At 44.6% G+C, this 18598-nt stretch overlaps 1 protein-coding gene across 5 annotated transcripts; it reads right to left on the bottom strand.

The window, feature by feature from the left end:
- Nucleotides 1-259: 259 nt before the first annotated feature.
- SEC61A2 (SEC61 translocon subunit alpha 2) lies at nucleotides 260-16623 on the bottom strand. Of its 5 annotated transcripts, XM_061467233.1 has the most exons (14): nucleotides 16329-16623; nucleotides 15173-15240; nucleotides 12714-12856; nucleotides 11795-11860; nucleotides 10439-10540; nucleotides 9459-9537; nucleotides 7186-7317; nucleotides 6932-7041; nucleotides 6180-6333; nucleotides 4740-4900; nucleotides 3498-3695; nucleotides 2776-2967; nucleotides 2563-2639; nucleotides 260-1334 (listed from the first exon to the last, which is right to left on the bottom strand). In XM_061467233.1, exons 6-14 carry the CDS (start codon nucleotides 9517-9519, stop codon nucleotides 1148-1150), a joined length of 1272 nt encoding a protein of 423 aa, XP_061323217.1. In that variant the 5' UTR covers nucleotides 9520-9537; nucleotides 10439-10540; nucleotides 11795-11860; nucleotides 12714-12856; nucleotides 15173-15240; nucleotides 16329-16623; the 3' UTR covers nucleotides 260-1147. The 5 variants fall into 5 exon arrangements, with proteins under 5 accessions (XP_061323217.1, XP_061323214.1, XP_061323218.1 ...); XM_061467230.1 differs by lacking the exon at nucleotides 10439-10540; XM_061467234.1 differs by lacking the exons at nucleotides 12714-12856; nucleotides 15173-15240 and adding an exon at nucleotides 15040-15133.
- Between the last annotated feature and the right edge of the window lie 1975 nt (nucleotides 16624-18598).

Raw genomic sequence — 18598 nt, 5'->3', positions numbered from 1 at the left:
GAAGACAGAAGAAATCAAAACATCAAATCAAAGGGAAAAAGGAATTAGTTACAGCCAAGTGGAAAAGCTCAAAGATTTGAAGGGAAGAAATCTTGAGGCTTTAATTAAAACTGCTAAAAACTGATCAGAATTATATTCTAGAACAAGGATGAGGAAGAAAAAAGGAGCCTTCCAGCCCCCCCCCCACTAACAAAGCATGTTAGAAAAGATCAGACCCTGCAGCTGAATTCCATCTCACACAGATGAGACAGGAGAGAGCTTAATTAAATAAGTTTATTGTCTAACGTTTACAGTTGTACATTGCCGCTGTAAAGCGCGACAAAGGTCTGCAGCAGGAACTCCTCATTCTCCCTTTCCCTCCCCTGAACAGTGCTTGAGGAACCAGGCCTTGTTCTTTAAACTCACAGAAGCAAAGTGGACATGAAGTTTTAGTGGCACAGCTCGCGCAAGTACAGGTTGAAATGGAACAGCGGGGCTCACTTCCCAGTGGGACAGCAGCTGCCACCACACTGTCCCCCCCACAGCAGGGCAAGATCCCAATGCCCTGGGCCCTGCGATGCAGCAACCCCCGCCCCAGAACCAGCTCCCCGGTGAGATGTGTATCAGTCTCTAGTAAAACACAATTGTCCACCCTTAGAGCTAAGAGAGAGGTGCTTGAGTGGAGACAGCGCAAAAGACGGAGTGCCCAGTTTACTGATGGGGAAATGCAAGTTAAAAAAGTATAAAAAACTAACATAAAATACAAGCTCCAGATACATTTTATCACGTGGCAGTTAATTTTGAATTCAGATTTTTCTCCTCTTAAGGACAGGGAAATAAAGTTAAAATTTTAATGCTGTGTGCAAAAAGTGTTTACTGACACCAAACTGATACATTTGAGCATCTCACTGCAGCGTTTGGACAGCAAGGTAGATGAACTGGTTTCCAGCATCACAGGCAACACTAGATAAACAAGATAGATAATGTAAACTGGATTCTTAAGGCAGCCGGTACTAACGCTGCTCACAGGCGTTGCTCGGTGCCCATTGCAGGAATGGGCCACACAGCACTTGAAAACAAGTCAAAAGAAAATAGCATTGTTGGATTAAATGATGCATGTTGTCAAAATACTTTCCCTTTCCACACAAACCATGAAATATTTGGACATCTAGAAAAATAACGCACCTACTCCTCCAACCTCAGCCTGTTCTTTTACAAATATTTCAAAGTACTGATAAATAATAGTGACTGCCAGCAGAATGCCAGTGCCTGAGCCAATGGCACCCAGGAAGTCAGCCAATACTGAAAGGGCACCAATGCACAATCCACCAAATGCAGCAGCTGTAGGGATATACCTGCACCACAGGGAAAGAGAAAAGAAAGTATTCAGCATCATGAATCTTCACCCAAGGGCTCAAACAATGCATCTGCTACTATAGTAATCAACTGGAGCATTGAGTGACAAAAGTTGAGGGAGGGGATTCTCCTCTTCTCCTCTACCCCCCCTGCAGTCCTGCGTCCAGCTCTGAGGCCCCCAACATAATAAGAATGTGGAGCTGCTGTTGCAAGTCAAGAGGAGGCTGTGAAGAGGCTGCGAGGGCTGGAGCAGCTCTGCTCTGGAGCCAGGCTGAGAGAGCTGGGCTGGTTCAGCCTGGACAAGAGAAGGCTCCTCAAGGGGAGACCTTAGAGCAGCTCCAGTGCCTAAAGGGGACTGATACAGACTCAAGAGAGAGGCTGTTTACAAGTGCATGCAGAAACAGGACAAGGAAGAATGGCTTCAAACTGCCAGGAGAGATTTAGATTAGACATTAGAAGAAATTCTTCCCTGTGAGGGTGCTGAGGCGCTAGCACGGGGTGCCCAGAGAAGCTGTGGCTGCCCCATCCCTGACAGTACTCAAGGCCAGGTTGGACACAGGGGCTTGGAGCAACCTGCTCAAGTGTAAGGTGTCCCTGTCTGTGGCAGGGGGGCTGGAACTGGATGAGCTTTAAGGTCCCTTTCAGATGAAACCATTCTATGTTCTATGCAATTCAGCATTGCAAATGGGACTCTGCCATGAGCTGTCTTCTGTATTTGTACAAAGTAGAGACTAAAATAGATATTCACCAAGAGGAAAGCTGTGTGAACTGAACACTGGCAAAGCTTTTCACTGCACAGGATAGCACACGTGTACGGAGAATTGCTATCTAACTTCCACAGGAGCAGGATTAACTGCTCTGACTGAAACAAAGGGATACATCTACCTTTCCATACAGACCAGCAGGCTGTGTGTACTGCATAAAATACCACTTTATAGCATCAGCTGAGTTCAGGAATGGTAAATTAAACACCTGTAAAACCCAAGGAATCTTCCTTGTACAAACACAGCAGAGGTTTTGGCCAAATTCCCTCATTATGCCACTTACACAAGAGGCGCTACAGGTAAACCTTTTATCTACTGCTATAAATGCCTTCTGTGTTACCAGAACAGCTGAAAGGGAAGAACCTGGACATGTTCAGTGGAAAGAGGTCTCCAACGTTTCCAAGAACACCTGCTCTAGCTGACAGGACCTCAAGCACCCTGTTGGAAGTCACCATTTTCTTACCTGTTCAGCTCATGAACCATTGAAGTGTCCCTGTGGCCTCTCATCACCATCTGCTGCTCTTTGAGTTGCTTGGCAACCTGCAAAAAAGAGAGTTTTATGGAACTGCTGCAGTGTTTCATAGTCACCTGATATTTAGTCAGAGGAGTAACTGATGAGTGATTAGCCAGGCAGGTCTAAACAAAGACATCTAGGCAGGTTTATCACAACACCTACGTCCTTCGCTGATGAGCCAGACACCTCAATCCAAGTCTTGGAGAAGAACGCGCAGGATCCCAACATAAATATGATATAAACTATGACATGGACAGGATCCTCAAATATTGCACCCATGGATTCAGGGGGAGACAAGTAGTAGCAGAGGCCACCAACAGGGTAAGAGCGAGCAGGGCCACCACCACTGACGTCCTGTGAGAGGGGAAGAAAAAGGAAATAAGTTATTTTGCCAAGAAAGGTTGGAATAAATGATCCTTGAGGTCATTCCAAGCTGGTATTCTATGAGATTCCTCACAGACCTCTGACATTGCTATCATGGAATGGTTTGGGTTGGAAGGGACCTTAAAGCTCATCCAGTTCCAACCCCTGCCACAGGCAGGGACACCTTCCACTAGAGCAGGTTGCTCCAAGCCCTGTCCAACCTGGCCTTCAACACTGCCAGGTATGGGGCAGCCACAGCTTCTCTGGGCACCTTGTGCCAGTGCCTCAGCACCCTCACAGGAAAGAGCTTCTTCCAGATATCTAATCTGAATCTCCCCTCTGTCAGTTTAAAGTACTATCCTGTATTTCCACAAGAATTCCTCTTCAGAGTTTAAAAGAGCTTTTATATACGAGTGTTCAAAAGTACTTGCTTAAGTACTTTTCAAAAGTACTGCTTAAATATCAGTTTCACAATGAAGTAATACGTACAAACAGTTAATTTTAAGTGGTAAAATACTTACTGCCCACTGTCCTAGTAAATTCACCAAGAAGTTGCCACTAAAACGAACAGACAACATCTGGGAAATGACATAGAGGTTTGAAACTAAGGCAGACTGCAGAATGATGGGAATGTTGGAGGTATAGAAGAGCTTGATCGGATAGCTACTGTACTGTCCCCGGTAGCGTGCAGACTTGATGGGTAAATCAACACGAAACCCCTATGGAAAGAACACAAACACACCAGGCTTATTTCCAGCACAGGTGGTGTTCCTCAAATGCCAGAAAGCCATTCCTGACCACAGCCTTCTGGCTGGATAAACAAGGAGTGCAAGGTCTGAGACAGTGAAAGCCGGAGGTTTTCTGCCACAGCCTGGATCGAAACTTTAAGGAGTTGTAAGTGTTACTGCTTGGTTTTATTAAGTTCTTTTTACATAATCTCTCATCTGCTAAATGACATCCCTTTATACATACACTTTATAGAATACGGCTCAATAAAAGACTTCAATTTAAGTAGCCAGTTATCAGCAGGAATTGTGTGATAAGGTCCATTCCTCTGGGGCAGGCCTCTGGCTGAGTAGACCCAAGAAAAGCCACATGGATTTGAAAACCACATAACCCAAGTTTTACTGCCACCACTGACTAAACAGCTTAAAAAGAATAATAATAAATCACATTTCAGCCACACACACAAACAAGAAAATCACCCTATGGATCCTGCTTTAGCGTCCACTTTAGTAAATACTTAAAAGTTTATACTTATATACTTGGTATTTAAGCATAAGCTTAAGCAGTTAATACTTAAAGAATTAAATTTAATGCTACCTAAGGATGTCAAGAAACTGAGGGGAAAACCAAATCAGCTCTGCACTGATTACATGGCTGTTTCTAGAGTAAATCCATACATATCCACCGCAAAGCAGGAAGGCTCTTTACTGTGTCCAAGAATATTCTTCCAAGTCACTGATGAGTATTCAACCGTATCTGTGTGACAACTACTGCAATTCCAGAAGACATTCTTAATAAAAATACCCTCATAGTGTGTATGGCATTTAATGGAATGTGGGCTATCGAATTTAACAGCAGCACTGTCCCAGAGGGATGTTACTGAACAACAGTACTGGAACAAAGAGCGTTCATTGCTCAAAGCTCAGAGAGACTTGACTTTAACTTGTGCGTTTCCCCCCCAGTGACTGCAGTGTTCAGGGTCTGTGCACTCCCACCTCTGCAGCTGCAGAGCTACTACAAGGAATTGCTCATTTTACCTGGAAATAGATGACTACAGCAAATACAAACACTGTAGCAATCAGATTCATGAGATTGGGCAGATTCTGACGGTAAAAAGCTTCCCGCAAAGCCCGGACTTTGTCAGTTCGTGTAGCCAGAAGGTGAAATAAGGCAATCACAGCCCCCTCAAACTCTGTCCCTGCACATAACAAAAGAGTCAAGGAATTTTAATCTGTAATTTAAAAGCCTGTTAAAAAAAATGGCATCTTTGTTTTAGAAATTTGACACAGTAAAATCTGATACAATAGGACATAAATCCTGTTTCAACAGATGTATCACAATACAGGATTCTGGTTTAGCTTATAGATTGTAGATTAATCTACCAAAATGTTATTCCTGGTTAAAACAAACAACCAAATCCCCAAATCAACCAAACAAAAACCCCAAGTCACACACATGAAAGAATACACTTTTCCTTTCTTTTCTGGGGCAGGAGAATGATTAGAAGTAATAAAAAACGAGGAAAACAGCTTTAGAAAAGACATAATAAAATACAACAAAGCTACTAAGGTGAAATGAAAGCAAACTAAAATAATGGCTCCAGACTCCAAATGTATTAAACTAGTCAACCCCTTGATTGCTTATTTCTAGGGTCTCAGGACAACCAGATGCTGTCAATGATTGGCTGAGGAATGAAGAGATGGTAGTGTCGGAAGAATCAAACCGTTTAGAGTAATTTGGAGGCACTAACTATAAAAGCATCCTATAGCCACAGTACTGGTTGGATCATAACCAGCTCCTCTGAATGCAGTATTTCTTATCTTATCTGCTTCTAGGGACTAAATGATGCTGAAACAAGATTAATTTGGTTTGGAAATCCAAAATCTTCAGTCAGGGGGCCTTAACTGCTGCAATTCAAATCAGCAAAGGAAAAATTGCAGGTTATTTATTCATCTTCACATAAGTCAGACCAATTTTGATCTTCAGTGTTAGACACTTAACTTTAGAAGGCAATCATAGAATGGTTTGGGTTGGAAGGGACCTTAAAGCTCATGCAGCTCCAACCCCTGCCACGGGCAGGAACACCTTCCACTAGACCAGGTTTCTCCAAGCCCCGTGGCCTTAACACTGCCATGGACAGGGCAGCCACAGCTTCTCTGTGCCAGCCCCTCAGCACCCTCACAGGGAAGAATTTCTGCCTAATGTCTAATCTAAATTTCCCCTCCATCAGGTTAAAGCCATTCCCCTTTGTCAGTCCCTCTCCAGGTCTCTTGTTGGCCCCTTTAGGCACCGGAAGCTGCTCTAAGTTCTCCCGGGAGCCTTCTCTTCTCCAGGCTGAACCAGCCCAGCTCTCTCAGCCTAATAATATTTATCACACATTAAAACATTTTTAATAGCCATCAGATAAACACTGATAGTTTCTGTATAAGTACACATGCACTGAAACACATTATAACTAACTGTAATAGCACACGTACCTCTGCCAGTGTTGATGGTAGTAGGACTAAAGGCCTTCCAGACAATGGTTTCACAGATATTTGTAGCAATAAACAGGGAAATACCAGATCCCAAGCCATAGCCTTTCTGTAGCAACTCATCTAACAGCAACACGATCAAACCGGCAACAAACAGCTGTGGGAAAAGGAACAGAACTGAGCAGAAAGAAGAGTGAATCAAGTCAAGAATTATGTATTAATTCCCTGCTTCTGTAATTTCATCATGTTGGAGTGTGCTGAGGAAGTTTTTTACCTATACATCATTCCTGCGGTATTTCTGCCCTCTCATGTACAAACGCCTGCACATCTCACCTGGCAACAATCCCCGTGACTGTTCAACACAGACACTTGCAAACAGATTACTCAGTAAGCACTGAATTTGGGGCATTTACTGCTTTGCTCTACAGGATAATGTCTCAAAGCTGCATCTGTGCTGTTCAGTGAGAAGTCCTTCATGATACTTAACAGCAGCTACTGCTTCAAAGTCTACTAATTCCTTTACTTTGAGTTAAACAGCCACTCCTATCTGAAACAGTTCTGATACTAACTATCCCAGCTTTCTCCTCCTTTATGGAATATTTAGGATATCTCATATATAGACAGGTACAAAGGGTGATGGTTTACAGCATTAAAAAGAAATAAATAAAAGGCAACCAGACATAAAAAGGATTTTTCTTTCCAGCTACACTGTATCCAACCAGTCTCAGTTACACACAAAATAGCTCATTACAAACCTGAATTATAATAAGAAGACAAATTCCAGCACCCATTTCAGCAGGATCTCCATACATTCCAGTCATAACATACACAATGGCTTGCCCAATGGTAATAATCATCCCAAATACTAAAACAAGAAAGAAAGCAAATCCTTTAAATATCCTTTGCTGCAATCACCTACCAAAGAAATCTCAGAGCTACTATCCCTTAGGCAGGCTGCTTTCCCCAGAGTAAAAACGTGCTCACTGCTTTCCATTGGAACAGTGCTTACACTTCTGAGCTCCATTGAACAGGGCTCTGTCTTTTGGAGTGTCACCAACTTCAATGATCTTCGCTCCAGCCAGCAGCTGCATGATCAAACCAGAAGTCACAATGGGGGAGATACCTAATTCCATCAAAGTACCTGAACAGGAAGAAAAAGTAACACTATCAGATATTAGGATATTAACACAATTGGATATTATGAACAATTTCTTCACCAAGAGGGTGCTCAGGCATTGGAACAGGCTGCCCAGGCAGTGCTGGAGTCACTATCCCTGGAAGTGTTCAAAAAACATGTAGATGAGATTGTTAGTGACGTGGTTTAGTGGTGGTCTTGGCAGTGCTGGGGTAATGGTTGGACTTGATGATCTTAATGGTCTTTTCCAACCTACTTGATTCTATGATTCTAATTGCCATTCAAACACCTCTCCTAAAGAATTCTCCTCTGAGGATATTAGGTCTGGTGAAACGTTTCTGAGCTATAAGGAACACTTTTCATAATGTTTCCAACATATTCTATTCCAGCCCAGGTATGATCAAAGGAAAGACTGTAATCTCCACACAAAAGAAGGCTGCTGTGCTAAAATCTGTCATTTTGAAGGCAGCATGAAAAACCTGTGTAGCATTTCACTTCAAATACTTCTGTGGAACCATGCTAACACCAGAGGTCAATGTACACTGAAGCTCAGCTTTTTGGCATAGCCTATCAAGGAACAGTACATGCACAGCTGATCAGCCCAGCAGCTTCTCTGTCCTCTCACCCCACCTCTGGAAGGGGCCCCTTCTCTGGGGGGGGAGGTATCAGGCTTTTCCTATGCATCAGTCATTTATTCAGAAGCTTTGAGTGACTTATGCTGCCTAACAATAGCAGGGGCTGCCCCTTCCCTCTAACAGTATAAGGAAAAAAGTGGCTATCCATCCCCTAGCCTCTTTTTTCCAGAGATGAACACATCTGGGATATGCACATTCCACGGCAAAGAATCCTTATTTATTTTTTTTTTAGGATCTCCTATCTCTTTCTATAGATGATTATCTACCTTAGATGCTCCCTGATGCCTTTCCCTGAGTGTTTCTTTAGTTCCACTGTATCCTTTGTGTCATGGCAGATTAGGACTGCCCAATATTCACTTCGTGGCACTTTACAGATGTGTGCAGGCATTTCTTCTGAGCTTTTCAACCCGTACTTAAGCCATGAGGTTTTCCCTCTTATCCCTCAATAGCTTCATTTCCTGAAGAGCCTTTAATAAGTCATCTGAATTCAACAAAGGGGTTTTGAGCATCTTCCTTATTGTCTGGAGTCTTCATTTCTGCCTAACTACCATTGGTAGTCTTCATTTCAGCTCTATCTTTTCAAAAATTCAAATCTCTACTTCTCCAACAGCAAGAAAATGAGGATGTCAAAACCTTCAGCTTTTACCGCCCATCCAATGATCTCCAGTCACTTGACTTAGGTGAAAAGTAACCTTCCCACTCCTGTTTTTCATGCTTTCAGTCTCTCTAATCTTCTGTCTGGGTAGCGAACAGCTTATTTTGTATCTACTAGTGAGACATAGAGTTTTATATGTAAATACTGCAGTAGCGTCTGAAGCAGGTAGCTTATTTACCTTCATGTGCTATCTTCACTGGTGTGACCAAATTAGCCATTCCTAAATAATTTATACCTTCACATTAGAGGGTTCCACTGATTTTCTTAGTTCCAGCAATTTCCATTATACAGATGAAGCCAGTGTCCCCATTCAGAGTCACATGTGAGATCACCCATCTGAGTTTTAGACTTCTAGAATTAGTTTAAGTCTTCTTATACATTTGGTTGGGAGCCACTTGTCTATTCTAAACTAAGTTAGTTTGGCTTTGCTAAACTATCAGCATTATCACCTCTGCCCTTAACTTTCTCATCTACAAAACTACTCGCATACAATGCTGTCAAAATACCATGAGGCACGTTTCTAGCCTACACTCTCATACTGCACATTAGTGCTGTCTGTAAGTGGTGGGGCAGAAGATTCCCTGTCCCATATATTAATCAGAAAGAGGCTGCTCTACAATTCAAAAGATAATCATCCCAGAACTTCAGAACCAAGATTAATCTCATCTGCATGTCAAAGGAAACCCCATCCCCAAGACAAAGAACTCCTCGAGGATCAGTCAGTTTTAATTACATCTCTGTTAAGAACTTTACAGTGTTTCAACATGACATCTGGGTTGTATGAAATTTAACAGCCAACCATTTATTTCCTGCTCTGTTTATAGCCATAAAAACAGAGGAAGAAATAATCTACTAACCTCTGTTTGACGCAAGAATAACTCGCATCCAATAGAACGGATCTGCAGAATCTGATGACATGATTCCAAACAAAGGTATCTGTCAAAGCACACAACAGTGTCAGACATACACAAAGCCAGCATGCATTAATCCAATGTGCACAATCTTAGTGCACAATGGTTCAACTATTACACTCTCTAGAATCGTTTATTCCAATTCTTTTTAATTAAACCAGAGGCATTGACACCATCTATTTTAATCCCCCAACTGGGGTATGACTCAGAGTACTAAACTTAGACCCTTCTACACGAAAAAGCAGAAACCCCTAGAAAGAATCAGTGCCCATAAACCAGATTCCTGCAGTTAAAGATGTAAATGCATGACACATCATTCTGGAATACTACAACTCCCCAAAAGAATAGAAAAAGCATAAAATCAGTTACCCACCACAGATCATCCACAGAACAGGGGAAAACATCAGATTACTTATGCCATTACTTATTTCACCAAAACTTTGCAGCAAATTGGAATTTCAAATAAAGAGAGAGAAAACTGTAGCAAAGCATCCTGGAGATGACAGAAGCAAGCAGGGTTTTAATTCTTTCTTTTAAACTGTCCTAAGTAGAATTTATTTCCCATACAAATTAAAGGTATAAATTACGATGCAAGTACCTTCTTCCAGCAAGTTTAAACATTCAAATTCCACAGTTGGCGATGTGTTTTAAAATATCCCACGCAGAACTGTCAAAGTTAGCCAAGTTTATACAAACCCTCCCTATATGTCAATCCTGAGGGATTTTGAACTCTTTACAACTCTTGTGCATCACGAAAGCAGTAGACCAGGAACCCAGGCAAGCTTATAGATTTATTCCTGAATCTGCACCATCCAACTTCCTTATTCAATTACTATAATATTTTGTATAGATTCAAAATCTTAATGATGCATATATCCAGCAGGTAGACAAACTACATGTTGTTCTAGCTCTGGTATCATGCCCACCTCCTCCTTCCAAACAAACAGGTCAGTACAAGAGCTGGATTTTAGCCTTTCAACAGTCCTTCAGTGTTGTAGACAGTCATTATTAACCTACTGCTTCAGATTCTGGAATTGGTAAGTTGATAAATATAACTTAAAACCCCTGATTCTGAAGGTGAACAGTACGTCTTAAGTATAAAAATATGAAATACAGTTCAGTCTAAGAGGTCAATAAGCTCTAAAAAGCTATGCATCAAGTAATACACAGATTCTTGATGAAACCCAGCAAAACAACACTATCTGTTTACAACCCAGGTACAGGTTCTAGGAACTGACATGGAACTGTTGGAACAAGTCCAGAGGAGGGCCACGAGGATGATCAGGGGACTGGAGCACCTCCTGTAGGATGATAGGTTGAGAAAGTTGGGGCTGTTTAGCCTGTAGGCTGCGTGGAGACCTCATAGCAGCCTTCCAGTATCTGAAGGGGGCCTACAGGGATGCTGGGGAGGGACTCTTCATTAGAGAATGTAGTGACAGGACAAGGGGTAACAGGTTAAAACTTAAACAGGGGAAGTTTAGATTGGATATAAGGAAGAAATTCTTTCTTGTTAGGGTAGTGAGGCACTGGAATGGGTTGCCCAGGGAGGCTGCGAATGCTTCATCCCTGGCAGTGTTCAAGGCCAGGTTGGATGAAGCCTTGGGTGACATGGTTTAGTGTGAAGTGTCCCTGTCCATGGCAGGGGGGTTGGAACTAGATGATCTTAAGGTCCTTTCCAACCCTAACTATTCTATGATTCTATGATTCTAACTCCTGCAACTGTGAGTAATAAAGATCATGTCAATGTTTACAAAGAGCTCTGTTTTGGAGGGGTTGGCTAATGTCTTTGCCAGTATATTCACAAAAAAACAAGTTCTGAATGTCAAGTTAAAGAGCTCAGGAAAACATTTTCCTGCAATCTTTACAACCCATCTGCTTGTTCAAGAGGAATCAGGTAAAAGGTCAATTCTTTTTCACTCCACACTGCTAAAATGTCAATTTAGCTGTGAGCAGAAGGTAAAAAATACATCAAATCACTCAGTTTGCTTATGCTGCTCAGTGTGTAACCAGCTTGGCTGTTGACCCTGCAGCCAGAATTCTCATCTGATAGGAGCCTTCCTATAACAAGAAAAAACATGACTAGAAAAAATTAGTCTGTGAAAACATACGTAATCCATAATAAAGACTACTTCAGAGAATCAGGTTTAACTGAAGTATTAAATACTTCATCATAAAGAAGTAGATCAACATGAAACACAAACACAAACTTCTCACCCTTTTAGCGTTCTATCTTATATGTACAGAACACGCAGTGTCTGAACAGAGGGAACATCAACACCCACCTGGCAGCATACTAAGAAAATGAAGAGTGTGATGGCTGTCCATAGCACCTTCTCTCTGAACTGGATCTACAGAACAGATCATAGAGGTTAATGTGTTAACTGGATGTAGAACTTTCACTGTGCAGAAACAATGCAGAGTAAAATTAATGAAATTAATTAAATGCAAAGATATTGAACCAGAAGCATCATCCCTCATTAGAATTTAATATGATTTCAGATTTTATAGAGACAGTCATGGGCTTCTGTGTAGCCAGAGAAACTGGGCTCTGGCAGACAGCATAGCTGAGACTCAGTCAGTAGAATGTATCTTATATAGGATTGTAATACCGTGGGTATTTAAAGAAAAGCTAAAAACACAGACATACCAGAACAAGCACGAAAGATTAATGCAAAACCCCTTTTATGTTCAGTGATTAGTGCTCTAGGCTTCAACAGGTTGGAGGCACTGTTTTGTAAGGTTGGAAGTTACTAAACTAAAGCACTATTAAAGAGATCTAACTGCTGTGAAGACAAGTGAGAAGAACCAGAAGAACAATGATGTTTTGGCAGTAATTCAAAATGCTTAAAATTAAGTTCTTCAAAGGGTGTTAGAAGAAGCTTAAAATCACCATTATCTTCATGAACACAGACCATAAAATCATTTTTAGACTCTTCCCCCCCCCCCCCAAAATGCTTTTATTGATGCAGATTATATATTACTTTTTAAAAGGAAGTCAGATTAATGGTCATTAGTCACTAATACATTGAAGAGAATCTCAGGGTCACAACATCCGAGGCAACTGTAACTAGTGCCAGGCACAAGAGAGGAATCACAAGATTTAAATTCGAACCAGAGGACTGCTCAAAGCATCAGGCAGAAAGAAATGCTCCTGAAGAGACCAGAGAGCACCAAGATGCTGTTTTATCTTCAAGTTCCCACCTCTCCTCCATGGACCAGAAACACTGGGATAAGTGTGCTCACTGGAGGCAAGAGTACTGCAGCTACTAGAACATGACATGAACTAACAGGTAAGACAGATACAGCAGAAATAGAAGCTTTCTGCCTCCAACCACTGAACCTGCCTGGAGAGAAGAAGAAAGATTAGTGCCTGGTTTTATTGGTGCTGAACACCCACAAATGAGAAACTGCAAACTGATGCAGCAGCACAGCTTCTCAAGCAAGAGAAACCCACAATAGTATCTTTATAAATTAAATCATGCACTTACTTTGAAGTAAAATAATGCCTCTAATTCAATTTATTTACTGATACTGCCTCACTCCTTTAAAAGAGGCCAGATGCTAAAAATACAGGAGCACAAAGATAAGAAAAGACAAATAGTGACAGCAGCAAATAAATCCAGACAGTGTCTTGTGTTCGACTTTATGCAGTGCTGACCCACTTTTCCAAGTGCTGTTTGAATTCTACAGTTCAGATTTTAAGTACAGACTTGTAAAAAGAAAAACACTTCATCAAAGGATCTCTGCAGCCCCACTGTTAACCTCAGCTCCCAGGGCATCACTCACGTTCTACAACTGTCCTGGCTCTCTCTGTAAGTGCATTGAGTATGAGCATAAGAGAGATTCTGCATCACCCAAGAGTTATTCCCAAGGAAAACAGTCTCTCTGATTCAAAAAGATGGGAAAATAAGCCCAGGAAGCAGCTGAATCCATATGCCAGGAACAACAAAATACAGACTGGTACAAAAACACTGCAAGCACAAGTGGTAACAAGCACAGGGATGATACATTTCATCATCCGATCAGATTCACTTGGACATTTTATTCCTTTGACATTTTTCTTGTAATTTGTGAAATTGAAGGGACTAAAGCTCCATCTACTTGGTGTTCTGAACAGTGTGTTCTACTTAGAAAAATCTGTGCTTATGAGGGAAATATGAACTGATATCACTAACTAAAAAGTAGCAATTGCTTCTGTTCATTGAGTTGGTCAGAACACAAAAGCAACACTCCCCACTGACAGAAAACATCTCTCAGTGAGAGCCCAACTGAATCAAAACTCCACTTCCACTTAATGCCCTGGTGCCGGCTGGCACAGAGTTCATTTTCTTCCTATAACTGGTACAGCGTAGACAAAATAGATTTATTTTTCTATTTTGTTATCTTCATTTCTTGTCCTGGCCTTAACCAATCCACTAAACCATTACTAATGATGTCTGCCAGTGCCAGCTTGCAAGAAAACAGTAAGTAACAAAGAATTAATTAGATAGAATGATCTAACTCACTTGATGAACTACACGTGAGCAAAGAACAGCACTTAAGATGGTCAAAGGGCTCTTCAGTGTCAGAAGAAAGCTCTCAGTTATATTTTCACTTCAAATCGGGACAAAGCTGGCAACTGGCAGCCATTGCCCAGACAGCGACCTAGATAGTAATAAAGACAAAGTGACCCAAATAGAGAGGACAGGAATCTTGGCACCTCTCTGAGAATCCTTCATCTGCTCTTGGAGGACATGGACAGATCGAGTCCCTGTTCCTCTCTGGCAAAGAGAGAGGCAGGAGGAAAAAAGAAACCAAAAACAAGAGAAAAATCACAACTGCCAGTGAGCTCTACAGAAACATCAGCGTCTGTAGATTTGTCTTGGCTTCTTCTTCCCATCCACCCCACCAGACAAAAAAGGGATGGATGTGATCAGTTAATCCCAGATAGGCCATAAATCAGCACCAGGAGATTGCACTACGGTTCACCACTGCAGAAACAAAGATGATACTTCTCTCATCCATCAAAGAAGATTCCCTCAGATGGTGCCATCTTCCCAGATGTGCATTTTCTTTTTAAGAATATAAAAGTCAACAGTTACCTCTTAATAAATTTTCATGCCAGTCAAATTTGTTACTCCAATGAGAACCTTTGCCACCTAAATGTTATGTGCTTGCTTGAGTTTTTAAAGTAAGCAACAGTGGCTATGGGAGGGCTTTTTGTCAAGGCAGGTCTCTTCCTGATCTGTAGAAATTCATTAATTTTAATCCAGAAAATGTGCTGAGGAAATGGGAGGCATTTCTAGGCCTAAGGGAACAGAGATCAGCTGCAAGTGAACTCAGTTCTCTGATTTCAGAACTAAGACAAGTGTCACATCCAGTAGGTGAACAGGGAGCAATTACCTGCCCTATGTCACAGATCACTTCCCCATCACAGGTAGGGGAGTAGAAAGTATTTTGTGGAAAAGGAAGAACTAAATCTGTAATTACCAAGTGGAACAAGTTACCAGAAGGCTGTTAAGAATTCCTCATCATGGTAATATTTTACCTTGACATGGATTTCCCTCCTCCAAGGAATATGTCCTACTTCAGGGCCCACTGTCTGTATTTATACTGGAGCATGGACTCAAATATCACAATATCTGTGAACCAGTAAAGGAAGAACATAATGTGGCACTCACTTTTCGCTCTGGTTTCTGGATTTCGGGTAATACTGCACAGAATGGCTTAATAACTTCTAAAAATTTTACTGTTCCAGGAAACACACACACAAAAAAAGAAAGAAAAATATATTAATGAACATTTATGAATTCAGAAAGCTTCATACAACTTTATTAAACTTCTAGGAGAAAACATAAAGTAAGTGAATTATTTCATCCACACACTAATTTGGTGTTTGAAAACTGATGGCCTCTTCTTAAAACAGCTGAAAACAGGGAAAGACAGTTCTTTTTCTAATCAATTTGGTCCATTCTTCTTTCTACAGCTGGAATCATTTCAGATGTGGCACTGTGCACACCACCAGAAGTGAACTAAATTGTATTCCACCTAAAAATAAACGACCCAGTATCAGCCTGTGCTGGTTAAACACAGAAGCAAAGGATACTGACATCAGAAAGTATCCATGTAGAGATGAGTATGTTATATTTTACACCAATATTTAGCTAAGAAAATAATTCGATCACTAAAATATGTTCAGGAATCATCATTTAAATCACTGCAACTCTTGTTCCGATCAGAACTTTGGGCGTGTTTATTAAAATGTTTGGTACATCTCTTTTGTCAGTTTCTCCTTTAACATCACAGAAAAGCTCAACAGTTCGAGCTCTTTCTCATTTGTTTGACGGTTCATCTGTCCTCCAAAACTTGCATGTTATTCCCAGCCCCAACACATTCAGATACCCACAGAAAACAATCATCAGTACGTCTCCGAAGAAAACGCATTTATTACACCGAAAGCCAAATTTATCAACATTTCAGTCCAAATGTCACGTTTACTTTCACATGTTGCGGTGATAAATTCCCCCTGTATTTACTCCAAGTCGCCGCACAGCTCATCACAACCCACAACCCACATCCCGCCCCGCAGCAGACGGCTCCTAAGCTAAAACACCGAGACCAGAGGAACAAGCCAACCCACCCCATACTGTGCCGAGCGGTGCTTGGTCTCTCTCCGCCCGGCACCACGAGTCCTACACCCGGGAGGAGGCTGCCCCGCTCCCGCTGCACCTCAGGCACGCCGGGCCGGCGGCCGGCCGCGTCCTGTCCTGCTCTGCCGCAGGCAGCGGCCCCGCAGGCCGGGCCGGCTCCCCGGGCCGCCCCCCTGCCCGTACTCACTGCCCATGGCGGCGGGGCCAGCCGCTCCCCTCCGCTGCAAGCCGCTGTAGTCGCCGCTACGCTCTGCCGCCTACCGGCGCTGTCACGTGCCGCCGGCGCAGGGCCCCACCCCCTGGCGCGCAGGCATCGGTCCGGACGACTATGGCTGCCCGGCGAGCACGGCGCTGCCGGCCCGGCGGCGAACGGCAGTATCGGCCCCACTAGGGGCTTTCCGACAGCCACCCCGCTGCAGACCCCGAGGTGAGAGGAGAGGGACCCCCAGCGGGGAAGCAATCATTGGCACCGAGCGGATCAGGCTGCCGACGGACAACCACGACCGCGAAGGACCCGCTGGTGGCTGCGCTCCCAGAGTGCTCCGAGAGCTGTGAGGCGAGTGGCCACACATCGCCCCAGCCCCGCCTCACACCGCCCCAGCCCCGCCTCACACCGCCTCACACCGCCATAGCCCCGCCTCACACCGCCACAGCCCCGCCTCACACCGCCACAGCCCCGCCTCACACCGCCACAGCCCCGCCTCACACCGCCACAGCCCCGCCTCACACCGCCACAGCCCCGCCTCACACCGCCACAGCCCCGCCACACACCGCCACAGCCCCGCCTCACACCGCCACAGCCCCGCCTCACACCGCCACAGCCCCGCCACACACCGCCACAGCCCCGCCTCACACCGCCACAGCCCCGCCTCACACCGCCTCACACCGCCATAGCCCCGCCTCACACCGCCACAGCCCCGCCTCACACCGCCTCACACCGCCACAGCCCCGCCTCACACCGCCACAGCCCCGCCTCACACCGCCACAGCCCCGCCTCACACCGCCACAGCCCCGCCTCACACCGCCACAGCCCCGCCACACACCGCCACAGCCCCGCCTCACACCGCCACAGCCCCGCCTCACACCGCCACAGCCCCGCCACACACCGCCACAGCCCCGCCTCACACCGCCACAGCCCCGCCTCACACCGCCTCACACCGCCATAGCCCCGCCTCACACCGCCACAGCCCCGCCTCACACCGCCTCACACCGCCACAGCCCCGCCTCACACCGCCACAGCCCCGCCTCACACCGCCACAGCCCCGCCTCACACCGCCACAGCCCCGCCTCACACCGCCACAGCCCCGCCACACACCGCCACAGCCCCGCCTCACACCGCCACAGCCCCGCCTCACACCGCCACAGCCCCGCCTCACACCGCCACAGCCCCGCCTCACACCGCCACAGCCCCGCCACACACCGCCACAGCCCCGCCTCACACCGCCACAGCCCCGCCTCACACCGCCACAGCCCCGCCTCACACCGCCACAGCCCCGCCACACACCGCCACAGCCCCGCCTCACACCGCCACAGCTACCCCCCACAGCGTCTCAGCGCGACCTGGGCCACGCCAGACCGCCTCCTGGAAAAAGGAAATCGTCTCTTCCTCACTCTGGATCGCAGCCGTGCTCGGATCCTTAGGAGGTTAGAGTAGGTTTCCTTGGTGGTGGTGAGAGACTGGCCCAGGTTGCCGAGAAGCTGTGGCTGCCCCATCCCTGGCAGTGTTCAAGGCCAGTTTGGAGCAACCCAGGCTAGTGGAAGGGGTTGTAAGGGATTGGAATTGGCTGAGCTTTAACGTCTCTTCCAGCCCAAACCATTCTGTGATTCTACAAAATGCTTGGTTTCCTGATGTGTTTTCTCCCTGTCACCAAGTTACTGCTGTCTTTAATGAACTGCTCAACCTAACATCTCATTCCTTCCATATCTTTTTTTTTCTATTCCCATACTTCTCTCTGAAAACCTGGACCCCCCATAATGCATAACTGCTGCAACACTTCCTGTCTGCCTAGTTAGCTTCTCTGCTATCTAACAGCATGTAAAGCTTCACTTCTACTTGGGTTAATAGCTCCCAGAACTCTTCTGTCCAAGGAGTGGGACCTGCTCAGTTACCCAGGTGGAAAACTGCCTGGTGCATGTCCTCCATGAGCAGAAGAAACAGACTTAACCTCAAACTCAACGTATGCTTTAGCTTGCTCCTGGTAGCAGTTAGCCATCATGGAAGAATGTGTTCTTGCAGGCAATCTGCATCAGCAACACCAACAAAAGCTGCATTGAAGCTCTCCCTCCCAATGGCATGCCTGAGGGCTTCACAGCACATCCATCCAATGGAGAACTTCCAAGGTAGGAGGTAGTGTCACTCTCCAAGCCTCTAGAAACTTCTTTGGCCTCTACAAAACATGGTTCTAAGACATGGCACGATCCCTGCAGCCTGCTTTTAGCCCTGCAAGCTTGATGTGA

The sequence above is a fragment of the Pezoporus flaviventris genome, unplaced genomic scaffold (genome assembly GCF_033815535.1).
Source record: "Pezoporus flaviventris isolate CSIRO_AGI_PZ_B2104156 unplaced genomic scaffold, CSIRO_AGI_Pfla_v1 ptg000045l, whole genome shotgun sequence".
NCBI lineage: Eukaryota > Metazoa > Chordata > Aves > Psittaciformes > Psittacidae > Pezoporus > Pezoporus flaviventris.
This window is presented reverse-complemented; position numbering and strand designations above follow the sequence as displayed.